We start from the raw sequence: 19,361 nt of genomic DNA on the forward strand, positions 1-19,361 counted from the left end.
GGATACCTCAGTCTTTCTGGCAATGCTCCTTATGTTGGGAACATAAGGAACAAAACTAGTTCAGTGCAGCTGAATTAGAATCACGTCTTCCTCATTCTGTTAGCTTCAGCCTCAGTACTTGCACCACCTTGAAGATGATGCTGTGCCAACTGAGTGACCAACATGTAAAACTCTGTACAGGGATGTGTGTTTTTGAAATGCAAAATGTATTTATGTCTTACTCCTCCACACAGAAAGGAGAGAAAAAAGTCCTTAGTTGCTTGCTGCTGTCTCCCAGCTTTCCTCTAAACTGCTCTCTCCATCCACTATGTTCATTTCTTGTCTCCCTTTGTGCCCATCTGCATGTGAGTAGTTATTGTTAAAAGGGGTAAAGTTTCAGTTATGCAGTTAGTATATTCAATTTGAACTAGCAATTCAACTGGACTACTTTTTTTCCAATGGGTTAAATATAGATAGGTTACAGTATTGAGATTTTCTTGGGAATAGGAAAACCTCATAACCTGAATTATGCAACTAAGTACAATTGGGGCAATTTGGTGGCCTAATTAAATTTTCACCCACTTAATGACACCAAAGAATAGTAAAACTCTTTCCACTGCACTACCCCAGTGAGTCACAACCACCAAATCTTAGTTCTGCACTTGAAGCATTGGGGTTTCTCAGAACATGAGTAACATTGATGTAATTTTTTTTCCCTAATTCAGCAATTGCAATCACGAAGTGTCTGTGCCGAGATCAGTTAAGCCAGATAAGACACAAGATATTTCTATTCTAACAGCTCTTCATTGCATAAACTCATGAATCCGTCACAGATCTGTGACATTTATTTATCAACTTGTTTCAGAGCCCATATGGGTAATTTACAATTTAATCACAATTACCAGGATGTGTTAAACAGTGACAGACCACAGTAGAACCTGGTACCTGAAAGATTTGTGGGGAGAAATGTCAAAAAACAGCATTTGACATTAAATGCAAAGTAGTTAAACAAGATTTATTTCAAACTGTCCAAATTTAGAAAACAAGTATAAAATTTCAGTTGACCAATATCTGATTATAGAATTCAGATTGTTCCTGTGTATAATTACAAATTCTAAGGAACACATTCCAAGCATGTATACAGTTCCTCAAAGAGGAAATGGGAGGAAGTACAAGAGTTTAAAGGTTTTAAAATACAACTGGCAGTTTTGACTTAAATCCTACTCCATTAGAAATTACAATTTAATGAGCTTACACTTATGGTTACATGAAAATGAAGTACAGTACAATTTGACCTTGCAGTTTCACCACTTGTACAGGAGACTTGTTTGCAAATTAAAATAAAAAGCATAAGTCTATGTCTGTTGTTGAAAGCATACATCCCAGATTTTTTTTACAATTTAGAATTTTCAAGTAATAAATGGAGGTAAAAACAATATAAACAATATTAGAATCTTAAAATTCAAAACATGATTCAAATTCACTATCCAACTTTAAATACTGTGAAGTCGGAATTCTATGCACCCCAATTTACAAATTACATTGTATACATATCTGATCAAGGCTTATTTTAACAAAGGATTACTATTAACCAAAAAAAAAATGCAACTAGAATTAGTCTGTGAAAAAACATGGAATTACATGATTAAAATGTAGTTTCAAAACATGGAATCACTGAAAAGAAAATTGCAGAATTATAAATAAGCAAACTACTGCATTAGCAAAGCATTATATACAAATGGTAATGTAGTATTATAGCTATAGAACATATGCCAATTTAAACACTTCCAGAATGACAAGGCACTGTTACTGGTAGAGGTCGATGACAATTTACATAGTCACATATTCTGCCAATTCAGTTCTACCAAATTTTGTAATATGTTCCTGTTTATACACAAAATACAAAGTGTTCTCATCAACTGGTTAGAAAATTATGTTCTTAAAATCAAGTATACATGAGCTCTAGGGGAGGTAATTCATAGACCCTAGGATTAACCATGCTTGTACGTGAAATAACATGTTATCAAACATTGCTAAGAAATCAAGAAAATTGAAATAAAAGTTATAATTATTTTTCTATAATGCCCATTATGAAGAGTTATCTGCTAGAAGTTTTAAAGTCTGTTCTTAAAATTGCATGGTGACATTATCAAGTACTAACTGCATCAGCCTGAGATAGAATAAATAAACTTGAATTGTACAGTCACCAAAAAAAATTACACTGTTGACATTTTTTTTATAGGATTGAAATGCATAGCTTTAAATGACCTACTCAACGTCATGCTGGTTGAGAATACTGGTCAACAAAAGATGGCTGAGAATAGAATCTTTAGAATGCAAGGCTCAGGTAGGAATTCTTAAATTACAAATTGATTGAATTGTAAACAAAGGCTGTACATAAAAAGAACTTTTCTACAACCAGAAGTAAAAGATTATTTATACAAGCCTGTTAACCATCAAGTTGTTATATGCACAAGTATTACACATTTGACTGAATGCTATTGAAGTTCATTTTGCTTTCTTTCTCCTCTAATATGGTTACCATCCATCTCACAAAAAATAATTTTGAGACAATGCTGAGTTTTTACTCAGAGGTCATCTAACAAAAATGTATGAAATATTAAAATGTAGAAAATTTGAATAGGTTTTCCAAATGAAATCAAATCATACCACAAGTCCAATAGTTAAATATGTTGACCATTTCCTGTTTTTTAAATAGCACCTTTACATGAAAATCTTATTAAAGGCTAAGTATTTAATAATCATACAAATTTATTTTTATACACAATTGGCATTTTTGCTTTATACAAATAGCTAAGTTAGAAATAATTTGAGAGAACAGCTTGCCATATAAGTTATATGAAATAAATCTGTGAACATGTTACAGCCTTATTAGTATAAGGATCATGTCAACAATGATCGAGATTGCTCAGAAAAAAGTTACGCAATTTGAATTTCTTTTTACAGCAATTATTTATCTCTAGCACTGTAAACTTAACATTTATTTTAAAAAGGTGTAGAGTGAGTTCATGCTAACTTCTCTAAGGCACAAATCCAACTCTAACCACACACTGGATGAAATCCATGATGTTAAAAATAGAAAAGAATGTACGATCTCACAATAGAACATTTAGTTAGGATTAACTCAATTTGCATTTTAATGTACACGAAGAGAAATGAAAGACTTTTCTGGATGGAGATTGAAACAATTGTGACATCAATAAGTGGACTTGTTCTTCAATGAAAAGTATGCAAAACAAATTGTGTCCTACCTCTAGGAAGATCTCAATTATCTCAGATCTATTATGCATGTTCTACACTACCCTTCAATGAAACAAACAATTTTTGTACATACGCTGGAACATATTCATCAATTAACATGGAAGTAAGATGAAATGTCGCTGAAAAAAAAAGTTTTCCCACTCAAACATTTCTAATGTCAGTTAAATGTATCAGAAACAACAACTGTTTTGAATTCTACAAGCATTGGAAAAATTGACTGCAAAGGCAAATTGGAGTCTTCAGTTTACATTTTTATACATTCTAATGGTTTTGATTTGCATAAAGCATATTCTATAGACAAACTGTAGAAAGGTATTTACACTGCTCAAAATAGGAAATGTAATTTATATTTTACTTTTGAACTCCATTATAAACAAATCCTTTCCCAGGTTCCCACTAACATTTCTTACAGAATTAGAGGAACACTTAATTAGCAGGAATAAATTTGTCAGACCTCAGATTTTCTGTACAAATGTTTTACTGTAAAACTAACATTTGCCTTGTCAAAACAAGTGACGCTTTAGATTTTTATTGCAAGGAAATAGGGCAATTTGCAGAAGGTTACAATAGACAAAAGTTTTATTAATCTTCATTCACCTTCCCTTTTTAAAACATTCAAATTCAAGGTGATATTAAAAGGGATTCGATATTTTATAACCTATCATTAATCCTCTCTGAAAGTGTACAGTTTCGTATTGCTAGTTTAAAAAAAATAAATCTAACCACTTGGAAAACAATCAGGGTGCATTTTCTAAATGAAACGACTTCACAGTAACTTCTACTACCATGGCAGTATTTGCTTTTATTTTCATGATATTTTCATGTCAAGGAACCCTTCAAGGAGACAGCAGAACATTTCCAGTCTTCTCTATCTTTTTACCCTTGGATAATGCTGCAACTTGTTTCATTAATTCTCGATTTTTGGCCTATGAAAAAATTGCAACAATACAATTACCAGTTTAAACAGTATCTACTAAATTTGAACATGTGTACCACAATAGCAAAAAAAAATAGGTTAGAGAGGGACTCAAAGGCCACTTATAACTCACCTCTGCAATAATACATAATGGAACAATTATTTAAAAGTGAAAAGATTCCCATCTATATTTGTGTATTGGAACTCAAAACAATTGGCTTGAAGGTTGTACAGTTGATAACGAATCTAAAGAATAATGACCATATGGGTAGACCCCAAGTTGCAAATGGCTTCCATTCTTGAGTCCATTTCCAAGTTGATTTGTAGGACAATATAAAGTAGCTATTTGTAAGTATGAGAAATGTTTGCAATGTGGATATTTAAAATTACACTCCTGTATGACATCACATTCTTAAGTGTTCAGAAGTTGGATGCTCATAAACCAAGCACCTCCCTGTAGTTTAATTATGAAAAAGGCAACATTGTTATCCTCACAGAGATGTCCAGATCAGGTTTCTCAGTTGTCTACAGATACAGGTTTAAGAGAGAGGATTTGGGTTAACATATAGGAAAACTAAAATAACAGCTGAAATGATCAAGTAGCTAACAAACATGGCATTTTAAAAGTTTTTGAAAGGCATAGAATTTCTCTGTTCTGTTAATAAAGGGATGTTAAACGTTTTTCCACGTAGCTACAGCTCTCACCATTTGCCTACAAATCTTGAGATTGCCACAAGGCTTAGGCTATCTTGTACATAAAAGAAAGCTCGAGAATACTAACTAATAAGATGGTCAGCATTACGGGAATAAGCAGGAGGAAGCTCATCGGAGTATAATTATTCTTCAAATAGCTTATTTCAGCACAATGAATTTCTTTGCAAATACTTGTAACTCCACTTTTGCATTTCTGCAATAAATTACTCAAAATGCTTTCTGAAAATTATTGTGCTCAACTTTTCAAACAAATTCAAAGTAACAAAAACCATTGTTTAACTTGAAGCTGATCAAATACTAACAATAATTAAGAAGAACTTCCAGCAATGTCCAAGAAAGTTTTCTAAATCAATAGAGACCACTACTTGTGATAGTGCAATACTGGACCTCCTCTTAGGGAAACAAGGTCAGGAAAGTGACTGAAGTGCCAGTCAGAGCGCTCTTTGGGTTCAGTGACCATAACTCTCAATTTTAACACAGTTATGGAAAAAGATAGGAGGTCCACAGGTTAAGGTGCTAAATTGAAGCAGGGCTAACTTGGGGGGCAGGGGGGGGGTGCCACTTGGTAGAATCTAGCAGAGGTCGACTGGGTGAGTCTATTTAAAGGAAAAGAAACAATTGGCAAATTGGAAGCTTTTAAAAGTGAGATTTCATGAATCCAGGGACAGTATGTCCCTGTTAGGGTGAAGGGAAAAGCTGGCAGGTTTTGGGGCTCTGGTCAAGAAAAAGAAGGCCTACATTGAGTTTAAGCTATCGGGAGAAAAGGGCTTATGCCCGAAACGTCGATTCTCCTGCTCCTTGGATGCTGCCTGGCCTGCTGTGTTTTTCCAGCATCACACTTTTCAACTTTAAGCTATCGGGCCCAAGCGAATCCTTAGATGACTATAGAAAAAAATGTAGAAGCACACTTAAGAAGGAAATCATGAGGGAAAAGGGGATACAAGATGGATCTGGCAGATAAAGGTTAAAAATAATCCCGAGGTCCTCTTAACTATATTAATTGCAAAAAGGTGACTAGGGAGAGAATAGCTGAAAAATGTGTTGCTGGAAAAGCGCAGCAAGTCAGGCAGCATCAAAGGAGAAGGAGAATCGATGTTTCGGGCATAAGCTTATGCCCGAAACGTCGATTCTCCTTCTCCTTTGATGCTGCCTGACCTGCTGCACTTTTCCAGCAACACATTTTTAAGCTCTGATCCCCAGCATCTGCAGTCCTCACTTTCCCCTAGGGAGAGAATAGGTATCCTTAAAGAACAGCATGATAATCTGTCATAGGAGATATACAGCACAGAAACAGACCTTTTCGGTCCAACTCATCCATACCGATCAGATATCCTAACCTAATCTGGTCCCATTTGCCAGCACTTGGCCCATATCCCTCTTAAACATTCCAATTCCTATACCCATCCAGATTCCTATTAAATGCTGCAATTATACCAGCCTCCACTGGCAGCTCAAGCCGTACCCTCTGCATGAAAAAGTTGCCCCTTTGGTCCTATTTACATTTTTCCCCTCTCACCTTGAACGTATATCCTCCAGCTGTGGACTCCCTCACCCTAGGGAAAAGATTTTGTCTATTTATCCTATCCATGCCCCTCATGATTTTATAAATGTCTACAGAAGGTCAACACTCCAGGGAAAACTGCCCCAGCCTATTCAGCATCTCCCTACAGCTCAAATCCTCCAAACCTGGCAACATCCTTTGCAACATCCAAAGACAAGCCAGGGAACAACAGGCCAGTGAGCCTGACATCAGTGATAGGTAAGTTGTTGGACAGGATACCTACAGTCAGGATCAACCAACATTTGGAGAGTCCAGATCTGATTAGGGCTAGTCAACATCGATTTGTTCAAGGGAAGTCACGTGTGACAAATTTGTTAGAGTTTTTCAAATAGGGAACCAAGAGGATAGATAAGGGTAGGGAAGCAAATGTTGTCTACATGGAGTTTAGGAAGGCCTTTGACAAGGTCCCGCATGGCAGGCTCATCATGAAGGTTAGGTCACATGGGAGCCAGGGACAGCTTGCTAATTGGAATCAAAATTGGCTCAAATGGGTAGGAAGCAGAGGGTAATTGTTTCTCAGGCTGGTGTCCCACAGTGGTCGGTGCTCAGACCTTTGTTATCTACATAAATGATCTGGATATGAATGTACAAGATACAATTAGTAAGACTGCAGATGATACTAATTTAGGAGATATCATTGATAGCGAGGAAGGTTAACAAAAATTAGAGGGATCTTGATCAGATGGGGCTGTAGGCTGAAGACTGACAAATGAAAATCAATACCGATAAGTGTGAGGTGCTAGACTTTGGAAAGTTAAATCAAGGTAGGATTTATACAGTAAATGGTAAGGTCCTGGAGAGTGTTTTGGAACAGAGGGACTTAGGAGTACAAGTTCATAGTTCTTTGAAAGTAGTGTCACAAGTATAGAGGTAAAGAGGCATTTAGCATGCTGGCCTTCAGTCGAGGCAGTGAGTATAGGAGTTGGGACATTATGTTACATACTGTTGCACAGGTCATTGCTGAGGCCCCAACTGGAGAGTTGTGTACAGTTTTCATAGAACCATAAAATTCCTACAGTGCTGAAATAGGCCCTTTGGCCCAACGGGTCCACACCAACCCTACAACAGTATCCCACCCAAACCCATTCCCAGTTACTCTACATTTTTGTAGAGACCATTTTGGATTTGGTGCTCTGCAACGAGCCAGGACAGGCGTCAGATCTCGTGGTGGGAGAGCACTTTGGTGAAAGTGATCACAACTGCCTCACATTTAGCATAGCCTTGGAGAGTGAAAGGAGCAGTTACCAAGGGAAGATATTTAATTGGGGAAAAGGAAATTATGACATTATCAGACAGGAGTTGGGAAGTACAGACTGGGAGCAATTGTTCCACAGAAAGGGCATAGCAGACATGTGGCACAGTAGTTGCGAGGGATGCACAAATTTATTCCTCTGAGACAGGTAAGAAGGGGTAAGATCAAGGAATCTTGGATGACAAGAACAGGAGGAACTTCTTGTCAAAAGGAAGGCAGCAGCACATGTAAGGTGGAGGAAGCAGGGATCTAGCACAGCTTTAGAGGATTACAGGCTATCTCGAAAGGAGCTCAGAATTGGACTGATGAGAGCAGGAGGGGGCACGAAAAAGACTTGGCAATAATGATTAGGGAGAACCCAGAGACATTTTACTCACGTGAGGAATAAGAGAATGATCAGGGAGAAGGTAGGGCCGATCAGGGATAGCGTAGGGAATTTATGCGTGGAGTCTGAGCAGATAGGGGAAGCTCTAAATGAGTTTTTTGCTTTGGTTTTCAACAAGGAAAGGGAACTTGTTGTAAATGAAAACTTAGAGGAGCTGGAATACAATCTTGACCAGATCAAGATTGATGAAGTTGATGTGTGAGAAATTTTGGAAGATATTAAGATTAATAAGTCTCCAGGGCCAGACAGATGTATCCTAGGCTGCTCCTGAAAGCGAGAAAAGGAGGTTGCTAAGCCGCTGGCGAGAATACTTGCCTCCTCACTCTCCACAGGAGTCGTACCAGAGGATTGGAAGGAGGCGAATGTTGTTTCTCTTTTCAAGAGGGGTAATAGGGAAATCCCTGGCAATTACAGACCAGTCAGTCTTACGTCTGTCGTCAGCAAAATTTTGGAAAGAATTCTGAGGGACAGGATTTATGACTATTTGGCAAAGCAATGTGATTAAAGGCAGTCAGCATGGCTTTGAGAGGAGCACGTCATGCCTCACAAATCTTGAGTTCTTTGAAGAGGTGTCAAGGCAGGTCAACGATGATCAAGCAGTGGATGGGGTGTACATGGACTTCAGCAATGCATTTGATAGGGTTCCCCATGGTAGGCTCATTGATAAAGGCAGGAAGTATGGGATACAGGGAGATTTGGTTATCTGGATTCAGAATTGGCTGGCTGACAGAAGGCAGAGAGTGGTTGTAGATGGGAAGTATTCTGCCTGGAGGTGAGTGTTGAGTGGGGTCCCGCAGGGCTGTTCTTGGGCCTCTGCTCTTTATAGTTTTTATAAATGACTTGGATGAGGAGGTTGAGGGGTAGGTTAGTAAATTTGCAGATGACACAAAGGTTGGAGGTGTCGTCAATAGTATAGAGGACTACTGCAGCGTGACATAGACAAGATGCAGAGCTGGGCTGAGAAATGACAGATGGAGTTCAATTTGGATAAATGCGAAGTGATGCATTTTGGAAGGTCGAATTAGAATGCTGAATATAGGATTAAAGACAGGATTCTTGGCAGTGTGGAGGAACAGAGGGATCTGGGTGTGCAAGTACATAGATCCCTCAAAGTTGCCACCCAAGTGGATAGGGTTGTTAAGAAAGCATACGGTGTTCTGGCTTTCATTAACAGGTGGATCGAGTTTAAGAGCCACGAGGTTTTGCTATAGCTCTACAAGTCCCTGGTGAGACCACACTTGGAATAGTGTGTCCAGTTCTGGTCGCCCTACTATAGGAAAGATATGGAGGCTTTGGAGAGGGTGCAAAGAAGGTTTACCAGGATGCTGCCTGGACTGGAGGGCTTGCCGTATGAAGAAAGGTTGAATAAGCTCGGACTTTTCTCTCTGGAGAGAAGGAGGAAGAGAGGAGACCTGATTGAGGTGTACAAAATAATGACAGGAATAGATAGAATCAATAGCCAGACTTTTCCCCACGGCAGGAATGACTAGTATGAGAAGTAGTAGTTTGAAGATATTAGGAGGAAAGTATAAAAGGAGACGTCAGAGGTAGGTTCTTTACGCAGCAAGTTGTGAATGCATGGAACACGTTGCCAGCTGTGGTAGTGGAAGCAGAGTCATTGGGGACATTTAAGTGACTGCTGGACATGCACGTGGACAGCAGTGAGTTGAGGGGTGCGTAGGTTAAGTTACTATATTTGACATTAGGATTAAATCTCAGCACAACATCATGGGCTAAAGGGTCTGTTCTGTGCTGTACTTTTCTATGTTCTATTTACCCCCAACTAACGCACCTAACCTACACATCTCTGAACACTATGGGCAATTTCGCAAAGCCAATTCACCTAACTTGCACATCTTTGGACTGTTGGAGGAAACTGGAGCACCCAGAGAAAACGCCACAGACAGTTTCCAGAGGCTGGAATCTAACTTGGGTCTCTGGTGCTGTGATACAGCAGTGTTAACCACTGATCCATCGTGCCACCCCAGTTTTGGTTACAGGAAAGAGATAGCTAAACTGGAAGGAGTGCAAAGACTATTTATGAGGATGCTGCCAGGATGGACTTTATTCCTTGGAATGTAGGAAAATGAAGGGTGACCTAATTGGGGTGTATAAAATTAGGAGGGGGATAGATAGCATGAACGCGTATAGTCTTTTTCTCAGTGACGGGAAATTGAAAACGAGAGAGAGTGCACAGGTTTAAGGTGGGAGGGGAAAAATTTGAGGAGGACCTGAGGAGCAACTTTCACGCAGAGTGTGGTGCTTACGTGCAATAGGCTGCCAGAGAAAGTGGTTGAGACAGGTACAATAGCAACATTTAAAAAAAACATTTGGATAGGTTCATGGATGGGAAGGATTTAGAGGGAAAGGATCAAATGCAGGCAATTGGAACAAGCTAAGTGGGCACCATCGTCACATTGACTAGTTTGGACTGAAGGGCCCGTTTCCATGCTGTATTACTCTAATGATTCTAAAGCGTACACTCTAAACATGTGCATTTTTCAGTTTTCCCAACGTGCAGCCAGTACATCAGAAGTTGAAAGACATGTGCTCTCATTTGGTAATCAGTATTTTAAAGTCTTTGAAAAAGTAATGGAACAAACTGGAAAATAAATTTGAAAGTTCAATTTAACTAAATGATTTATTCAAAATCGGTTTTAAAAAAGCTCATAAGTTCATTGTAGATACTTATGGATAACACTCATTAAATGATAGCAATGAGTAGAGCATGCCAGTAAATGATTGTGGTTATTGAGGCAATTTTATCAATAGTTTCTTCAGGAGTTTCTCAGGGTAGCATTTTGGCTGCATATCATCTACTACTTCATCAATAAGCTTTCCTCCAAAAGGTTAGCAGAACAAAAACAGGAGACCCAGACAAGATCTTGGTGAGGTCTAAACAAGTGTCAAACGAGAATTCAAGGCAAGAAGCATCTTGAACAAATTAACATCACCTTCATCAAACACCCCTCATAATCAACATCCTGAGGTTCACCTTTATCCAAAATTCATTTCCACCACATAAACATCATGACTATCAGAGCCAAAAACAAAGATCAGACTGAGCTATTTGCAATCTATCAGAAGCACCAAATTGAGGCTTCTTCCTGATTTACATCTCCAACCAAAACATATTTGTATTGTACGTTAAATGTAAAAAAAAAGCCCAAAAAGAGTGGCACAGAAACATCAGTTGACCATAAGCTCAGTTAAGAAAGTAGAAAAAGTAATATTCTGGAGAGGGTATCAGGAGTTCAAAGCCCAAGCAAACAAAGGCAGAATGAACAAATTGTCAAGGGGACAAAATTAGAACTTCAAGTCAGGCTAGCAGAGATTAAAAATTCAGGGAGTGGTGAAGCCACAGGATTTTGGAAGTAAGCGTGTGAATTTTAAAGACAATACCTTCTTGAACAGAAGCAAACAAAGGCCAGCAAGCACATGATTGATGGGACTTGCTACAAGTTAAGATATGGGTGACATCACATTCATAAAAGGATACAAAGTGGGATACCAATCAAGAATGCATCGAACAGTAAAGTTGAGAGGCTACAAAGGCATAGACAAAGACATTTCAGCAACATATGAGTAAGGGCAAGGTTGACATTAGATATTAGAACATAGAACATAGAACAATACAGCACAGAACAGGCCCTTCGGCCCACGATGTTGTGCCGAACTTCTATCCGAGATTAAGCACCCATCCATGTACCTATCCAAATGCCGCTTAAAGGTCGCCAATGAATCTGACTCTACCACTCCCTCGGGCAGCGCATTCCATGCCCCCACCACTCTCTGGGTAAAGAACCCACCCCTGACATCTCCCCTATACCTTCCACCCTTCACCTTAAATTTATGTCCCCTTGTAACACTCTGTTGTACCCGGGGAAAAAGTTTCTGACTGTCTACTCTATCTATTCCTCTGATCATCTTATAAACCTCTATCAAGTCACCCCTCATCCTTCGCCGTTCCAACGAGAAAAGGCCGAGAACTCTCAACCTATCCTCGTACGACCTACTCTCCATTCCAGGCAACATTCTGGTAAATCTTCTCTGCACCCTCTCCAAAGCTTCCACATCTTTCCTAAAGTGAGGCGACCAGAACTGCACACAGTACTCCAAATGTGGCCTAACCAAAGTCCTGTACAGCTGCAACATCACCTCACGACTCTTGAATTCAATCCCTCTGCTAATGAACGATAATACTCCATAGGCCTTCTTACAAACTCTATCCACCTGAGTGGCAACCTTCAAAGATCTATGTACATAGACCCCAAGATCCCTCTGTTCCTCCACCTGACCAAGAACCCTACCATTAACCCTGTATTCCGCATTCTTATTTGTTCTTCCAAAATGGACAACCTCACACTTGGCAGGGTTGAACTCCATCTGCCACTCCTCAGCCCAGCTCTGCATCATATCTAAGTCCCTCTGCAGCCGACAACAGCCCTCCTCACTGTCCACAACTCCACCTATCTTCGTATCATCTGCAAATTTACTGACCCACCCTTTGACTCCCTCATCTAAGTCATTAATAAAAATTACAAACAGCAGAGGACCCAGAACTGATCCCTGCGGAACTCCACTTGTAACTGGACTCCATGCTGAATATTTACCATCTACCACCACTCTCTGGATAGAAAACTGGCTAACCGGTCGAAGTCAATTGGCCAAATTTCCCTCTATCCCATGCCTCCTGACTTTCCGCATAAGCCTACCATGGGGAACCTTATCAAATGCCTTACTAAAATCCATGTACACTACATCCACTGCTCTACCCTCATCCACATGCTTGGTCACCTCCTCGAAGAATTCAATCAGACTTGTAAGGCAAGACCTGCCCTTCACAAATCCGTGCTGGCTGTCCCTAATCAAGCAGTGTTTTTCAAGATACTCGTAAATCCTATCCCTCAGTACCCTCTCCATTACTTTGCCTACCACAGAAGTAAGACTAACTGGCCTGTAATTCCCGGGGTTATCCCTATTCCCTTTTTTTGAACAGGGGCACAACATTCGCTACTCTCCAGTCCCCTGGTACCACCCCAGTTGCCAGTGAAGACGAGAAGATCATTGCCAACGGTACTGCAATTTCCTCTCTTGCCTCCCACATAATCCTAGGATATATCCCGTCAGGCCCGGGGGACTTGTCTATCCTCAAGTTGTTCAAAATGTCCAACACATCTTCCTTCCTAACAGGTATCTCTTCTAGCTTATCAGTCCGTTTCACACTCTCCTCTTCAACAATACGGTCCCTCTCGTTCGTAAATACTGAAGAGAAGTACTTGTTCAAGACCTCTCCTATCTCTTCCGACTCAATACACAGTCTCCCACCACTGTCCTTGATCGGACCTACCCTCGTTCTCGTCATTCTCAGGTTTCTCACATACGCATAGAATGCCTTGGGGTTATCCTTGATCCTATCCGCCAGGGATTTTTCATGCCCTCTCTTAGCTCTCCTAATCCCTTTCTTCAGGTCCCTTCTGGCTATCCTGTATCCCTCCACTGCTCTGTCTGAACCTTGTTTCCTCAACCTTATGTAAGCCTCCTTCTTCCTCTTTACAAGACATTCAACCTCCCTCGTCAACCAAGGCTCCCTCACACGACCATTTCTTTCCTGCCTGATCGGTACATACATATCAAGGACACGTCGTATCTGCTTCTTGAAAAAGTCCCACATTTCCACCACATCCTTCCCTGACAGCCTATGCTCCCAACGTATGCTCCTCAAATCCTGTCTTACAGCATCGTAATTTCCCTTCCCCCAATTGTAAAAACTTCCTTGTTGTGCGCACCTATCTCTCTCCATAACCAAGGTGAAAGTCACAGAATTGTGGTCGCCATCACCAAAATGTTCACCCACTAACAAGCCCACCACTTGTCCCGGTTCGTTACCGAGTACCAAATCCAATATGGCCTCCCCTCTGGTTGGACAATCTACATACTGCGTTAGAAAAGCTTCCTGGACACACTGCACAAACACCGCCCCATCCAATCTACTTGCTAAAGAGCTTCCAATCAATATTTGGGAAGTTGAAGTCGCCCATGACTGCGACCCTGTGGCTTCTGCACCTTTCCAAAATCTGTTTCCCAATCTGTTTCTCCACATCTCTGCTGCTATTGGGGGGCCTATAATAAACACCCAACAAGGTGACTGCACCTTTCCTATTTCTGACTTCAGCCCATACTACCTCCAGAGGCAGATCCCCCTCAAACTTCCTTTCTGCAGCCGTTATACCATTTCTAATTAGCAATGCCACCCCCCCTCCTTTTTTACCACCCTCCCTAATCTTACTGAAACATCTGTAACCAGGAACCTCCAACAGCCATTCCTGTCCCTCATCTATCCACGTTTCCGTGATGGCCACAACATCGTAGTCCCAGGTACCGATCCACGCCTTAAGTTCACCCACCTTATTTCTGATACTCCTTGCATTGAAGTATACGCACTTGAGCCCATCTCTGTGTAAGCAAGTCGTCCCTGTCAGTGCTACCTTCTCCACAGCCTCCCTACAGTCTTGGACATCCTGACACACAGCTAGCTTACTTGCTGGACTACAAGTCCGGATCCCATCCCCCTGCCAAATTAGTTTAAACCCCCCCGAAGAGTGCTAGCAAACCTACCCCCCAGGATATTGGTTACAAGTGGAAATGTGGTATCAGCAATAGCTCAATTATGTGGTCAGAAGCTAAACATGGAGATGTGTGATGAGGTTTCGAACAGACTAATTTTGTTTTCACAGAGGATGGAATTGGCAGTCCGTCTCCAGAATTTGTTGCACACCTAGCCAAGCTATTCCAGTACAGTTTTTCTGAAAATGTGGAAAACTGCCCATTTGAATTCCTTACACAAAACGGAGGGTAAATCCAACCAGGCAATTACCACCCCATCAGCCTACTCATGATCAATAAAGTGACAGAAGGTGTCATCAACAGCGCTAGCGAATAACCCATATAGATTTATACAGCACAGAAATTGATCCTTTGGTCCAACTCATCCATGCCAACCAGGTAGCCCAAACAGAACCAGTCCAATTTGCATGCATTCAGCTGATATCACTTTAAACCCTTCTTATTCATGTACCTGAGCAAATATTTTTTAAAATGGTGGAAGTGTACCTGCATCTTCCACTTCCTCTGGCAGCTCTTCCATGCACAGACCCACACGGTTTGTGAAAATTGGGTACTTTCTCAATCTTTCCCCGCTCACCTTAAACTTGTGCCCTCTAGTTTAGGACTCCTCTACCCTAGGGAAAAGACCTTGCTTTTCCTATACCCTGCATGATTTTACAAACCTGTATAAAAAGTCACCCCTCAGCTGTCTGACCCAGTTACATAGGAATTGGTTTGAGCTGCCTACTTGATTAACTAAGCACAACTGCACTTTCAGTTGAAGCCTAATTAAAACTCTATTTGAAATACCTCTACAAAGTCACCCTTTATTTATACGTGCATAACACATGACATTGATCAGCTAAGCTCAGAGCCAGCTCCTAGAATGAGCAGAATCCCTGACACTCCTGTTTGTATCAGTCAGCCAGAACTCCCTGATTTAACATGGTTAACAGTCCCAATCAGGAAACTCATTCTATTAAATCTACGTATCTGACCTCCCAATCACTACATTATATAGGTCTACAAACTTCAGAATTTAAACTGAAAGTGCTTCTGATCTCCTCCAGAACCTTGGCATTTACTACTAAAGGCAATACCTGTTGACTTTTGTCACCATGCTTCAGGAGAGAAACTGAGCGAGAGCTATATATAAAAGTTACCATGTGGGGCCTACAATTCAGGATAGGAGCAGATTGGAGAGCGGTCTGGGAAGAGTTTAAAAGTCTGAGTGGGAAACTGAAAGGTGACATGACAGGAGGGCTGTAATTGGATTAGCTAATAAGGGATCTGCTAACTTTGAATGTTTATTTATTGGATACAACTTACCTATTGGTTTTAAATTGCATAAGTAGAGATGCAAAACCAGTTAAAATGTAAAAGAAAAACAAATTCAAAACTAACTAAATAAAATAAGGGCAGGTAATGTGTTGTTTCTGTATGATGTGGAAGTTAGTGGATTCCATTGTGGTTGCCAGTAACCGTGTCTAGAGTAAATGTTGGCTGCTGGAAGAACTCAAAGTCGAGGAGCTGGAGTGTGAGCTTCAAACCTTGTAATACATCGGGGGGGGGAAACGGGACGCGGAGTCACAGTCAAGCGAATCACACTCCTTAGTCTATCTAACTCAAGTATGTGGTGTGGTGTGGCATGGTGTGGAATATAGAATCCCTATAGCGTGGAAACAGGCCATTTGGCTCAACAAGACCACACCAACCCTCTGAAGAGGTATTCCACCCAGACCCATTCCCCTACTGTATTACTCTACACTTCCGACGACTAATGCACCTAACCTACACATTCCTGAACACTATGGGGCAATTTAGCATGGCCAATCCACCTAACCTGCATATCTTTGGACTGTGGGAGGAAACTGGATCACCTGGAGGAAACTCATGAAGACACAGGGAGAATGTGCAAATACCACACAGACAGTTGCCCAAGGGTGGACTTGAACCTGGGTTCCTAGCACTGTGAGGCAGCAGTGCTAACGCAGCCACCGTGCCACTCACTTTTTTTGCTCCTGTATTTTATTAATTTGTAGCTAAAGTATCACTGACAGTGTATTTATCTATTCCCGGTGAGCCATCATCAGTTGTCAGGGACAGGAGGGTGTGGCTGAGTGAGGCAGGTAGAGGGATCCAGGAGGTAGCATTGCAGGAGCCTTAACCTCTGTCCTTGACCAAGGTTCAAGAGTATTGCTCCTTGTGTGGATGGGAATGGGGTCTACAGGGAGGATGAGTCAACTGAAAGTAGTGCAGTAGCCATTCAAGTGGGGACAGAAAAAACATTGCTGGAGTTGGGCATAATATAGTTAGAGACATAGAAACTGTTCTCTGTGAACGGGTTCAAGAGTCCCTAAGGTTGTGTTGTCTGTCTGGTGCTCAGGTTCAGGATATCTGGCCTGGGCTGCAGAGGAACTTGGAGTGGGAAGGTAAAAGTTCTGCTAAGGGAGTATTAACAGATAAGAATTAAATTAAAAAGCAAAACCAAAAAGGTAATAATCTTTGGATTGCTACCTGAGCCACAAGCTAATTGCCACAGGATCAATAAGATTAAACAGGTAAATACGTGCGTCAAAGATTGGTGTGGGAGAAATGGGTTTGACTGAATTTGACATGGTACCAGTACTGGGGAAGAAAGGACTTGTTCCAATGGGGCAGTCTTCATGTGAACCATGCTGGGACCAGAGTCTGAGCAAATCGCATTATTGGGGCTGCAGACAGGGCTTTAAACTAAACGGAGAGGGTTTCAGTTATCAGGGTTATTAGAAAACCCGAACTGGAGGAGGCAAGACTGCAGAACTCAGGAGAGATTATTAAAATCTCCAGTACAGACACAAATAGGACAGAGTGATTGGAACGGGTTAGCAGTCAAACTTCAAGCACACTGGACAAATGAATAACAATGAGAAGAGGGACGGTTAATACAGGACTGAAGATGTTAGAGCGTAAAAATAAAAGGGTCCTTCTCAGGATGGGAGATTGTGATAAGTGGCGTTCCACAAGGCTCAGTGGTGGGACAACCTTGCACTTGATACATTAAAATCTAAATGAAGGAACTGAGGGCATTCTTGTTAAGTTTGCAGTTAATATAAAGATAGGCAGATGGACAGGTAGCACTGAGGAAGCAGGGAGGCTGCAGGAGAAATTGGACAGGTTAGGAGAGTAGGAAAAGAAGTGGCAGATGGAGTACAATATGGAAAGAGTGAGGTTGTGCACTGGTCGGAAATAAGAGCCATGGATGATTGTCTAAATGGGGGGAAAATTCAAAGTCTGAAGTGCAAAGAGACTTAGGAGTTCTAGTCCAGGATTTGGTCAAGGTAAACACGCAGGATGAGTCTAGTTCAGAAAGCAAATGCAATGATAGGATTTATTTTAAGAGGCCTTGAATATAAAAGCAGGATATACTTCTGAGGCTCTATAAGGCTCTGATTAGGCCACATTTGAAGTATTGTGCACAGTTTTGGGCCTCATATCTCAGGAAGAATGTATTGGCCCTGGAGCATGTCCAGAAGAGGTTCACGAGAATGGTCCCAGGAATAAAAAGCTTAACATATGAGGAACGGCGGAGGACTCTGGGTCTATACTCAGTGGAGTTTAGAAGGAGGAGATTGGATCTAATTGAAACTTACAGAAAACTGAATGGCCTAGACAGAGTGGATGCTGGGTCGATGCTTCCATTGGTAGGACAGACTAGAACCAAAGGCCACAGACCTTTCAGAAAGGAAGACCTTTCAGAATGGAGATGAGGAGAAACTTCTTTAGTCAGAGACAGTGGTGAATCTATGCAATTCACTGCCACAGAATGCTGTGGAGGCGAGGTCATTGACTGTATTTAAGACTGAGATAGATAGGTTCTTGGCTGTTAAGAGGATAAAGGGTTCCAGGGAGAAGGTGGGAGAATAGGGATAAGAAACGTATCAACCATGATTGAATGGCAGAGCAGACTCAGCTGGCTGAATGGCCTAATGTCTGCTCCTATGTCTTATGGTCTTGCAGGAAAAGGGAAATTTGCTCAGTTATGCAGTCTCTGTGTCTCAGTACTGACCAATGCCTTGACAACCATTTTTGTTGTGTCATTATTGAGTAATCTACCGTCAAATCACAACTAACCCCATTGACTAAATACTTGCAGTTGGTGGGTAAGGAAATCTAAACCTTTGTACAAATCCAATTTTATTATAATCAGCTTTTACCTGAAGTCCCAGTTTAAATTCTGAAGTTTGCAGCTTTCAGTACAGTTTAATTTGGCATCTACTGGTAGTGCTGTTAGGCTTAAGTTAATCAAGGAAGCACTTCTTCTGTAACTGGGTCAGATAGGCCTTTTGTGTTAGGAGCATATAAATGATCCAAATTAGTGATCCAGCACAGGAGGCATTAGAGTGCTGGAATTGGGTGATTATAAAAATACAGGAGGAAGGACAGACAAATCTTCCCTTTTGCTCTACTAACCTTTTTAGATTTTAGGAAATGACGCTTACTTTGCAACTACAGAAGCTGTAGTTGACTAAATCTGTTGACTAAACTATTCCTAAACTTCAACATAGTATTAATAACTAGTAGAAAGGTTAGTAAATGCATAAAAAGCAAATGTAGTATTTTATTCAATCTAGTAGGATGAAAGAAAGGACGGACAGTGTGCTACAACTGTAGAATGTGGAAGCTC

At 40.8% G+C, this 19,361-nt stretch overlaps 1 protein-coding gene across 6 annotated transcripts in view; it reads right to left on the reverse strand.

The window, feature by feature from the left end:
- Window positions 1-802: 802 nt before the first annotated feature.
- fam76b (family with sequence similarity 76 member B) overlaps window positions 803-19,361 on the reverse strand; it is a 79,206-nt gene continuing 60,647 nt past the window's right edge. For all 6 annotated transcript variants that reach the window (XM_072577853.1, XM_072577852.1, XM_072577851.1 and 3 more), the window contains one exon: window positions 803-4,187. In XM_072577853.1, coding sequence (XP_072433954.1) covers window positions 4,098-4,187 — 90 coding nt within the window. In that variant the 3' untranslated portion in view covers window positions 803-4,097. The remainder of the gene's footprint in view (window positions 4,188-19,361) is intronic.

The sequence above is a fragment of the Chiloscyllium punctatum genome, chromosome 9 (assembly GCF_047496795.1).
Source record: "Chiloscyllium punctatum isolate Juve2018m chromosome 9, sChiPun1.3, whole genome shotgun sequence".
Lineage (NCBI taxonomy): Eukaryota > Metazoa > Chordata > Chondrichthyes > Orectolobiformes > Hemiscylliidae > Chiloscyllium > Chiloscyllium punctatum.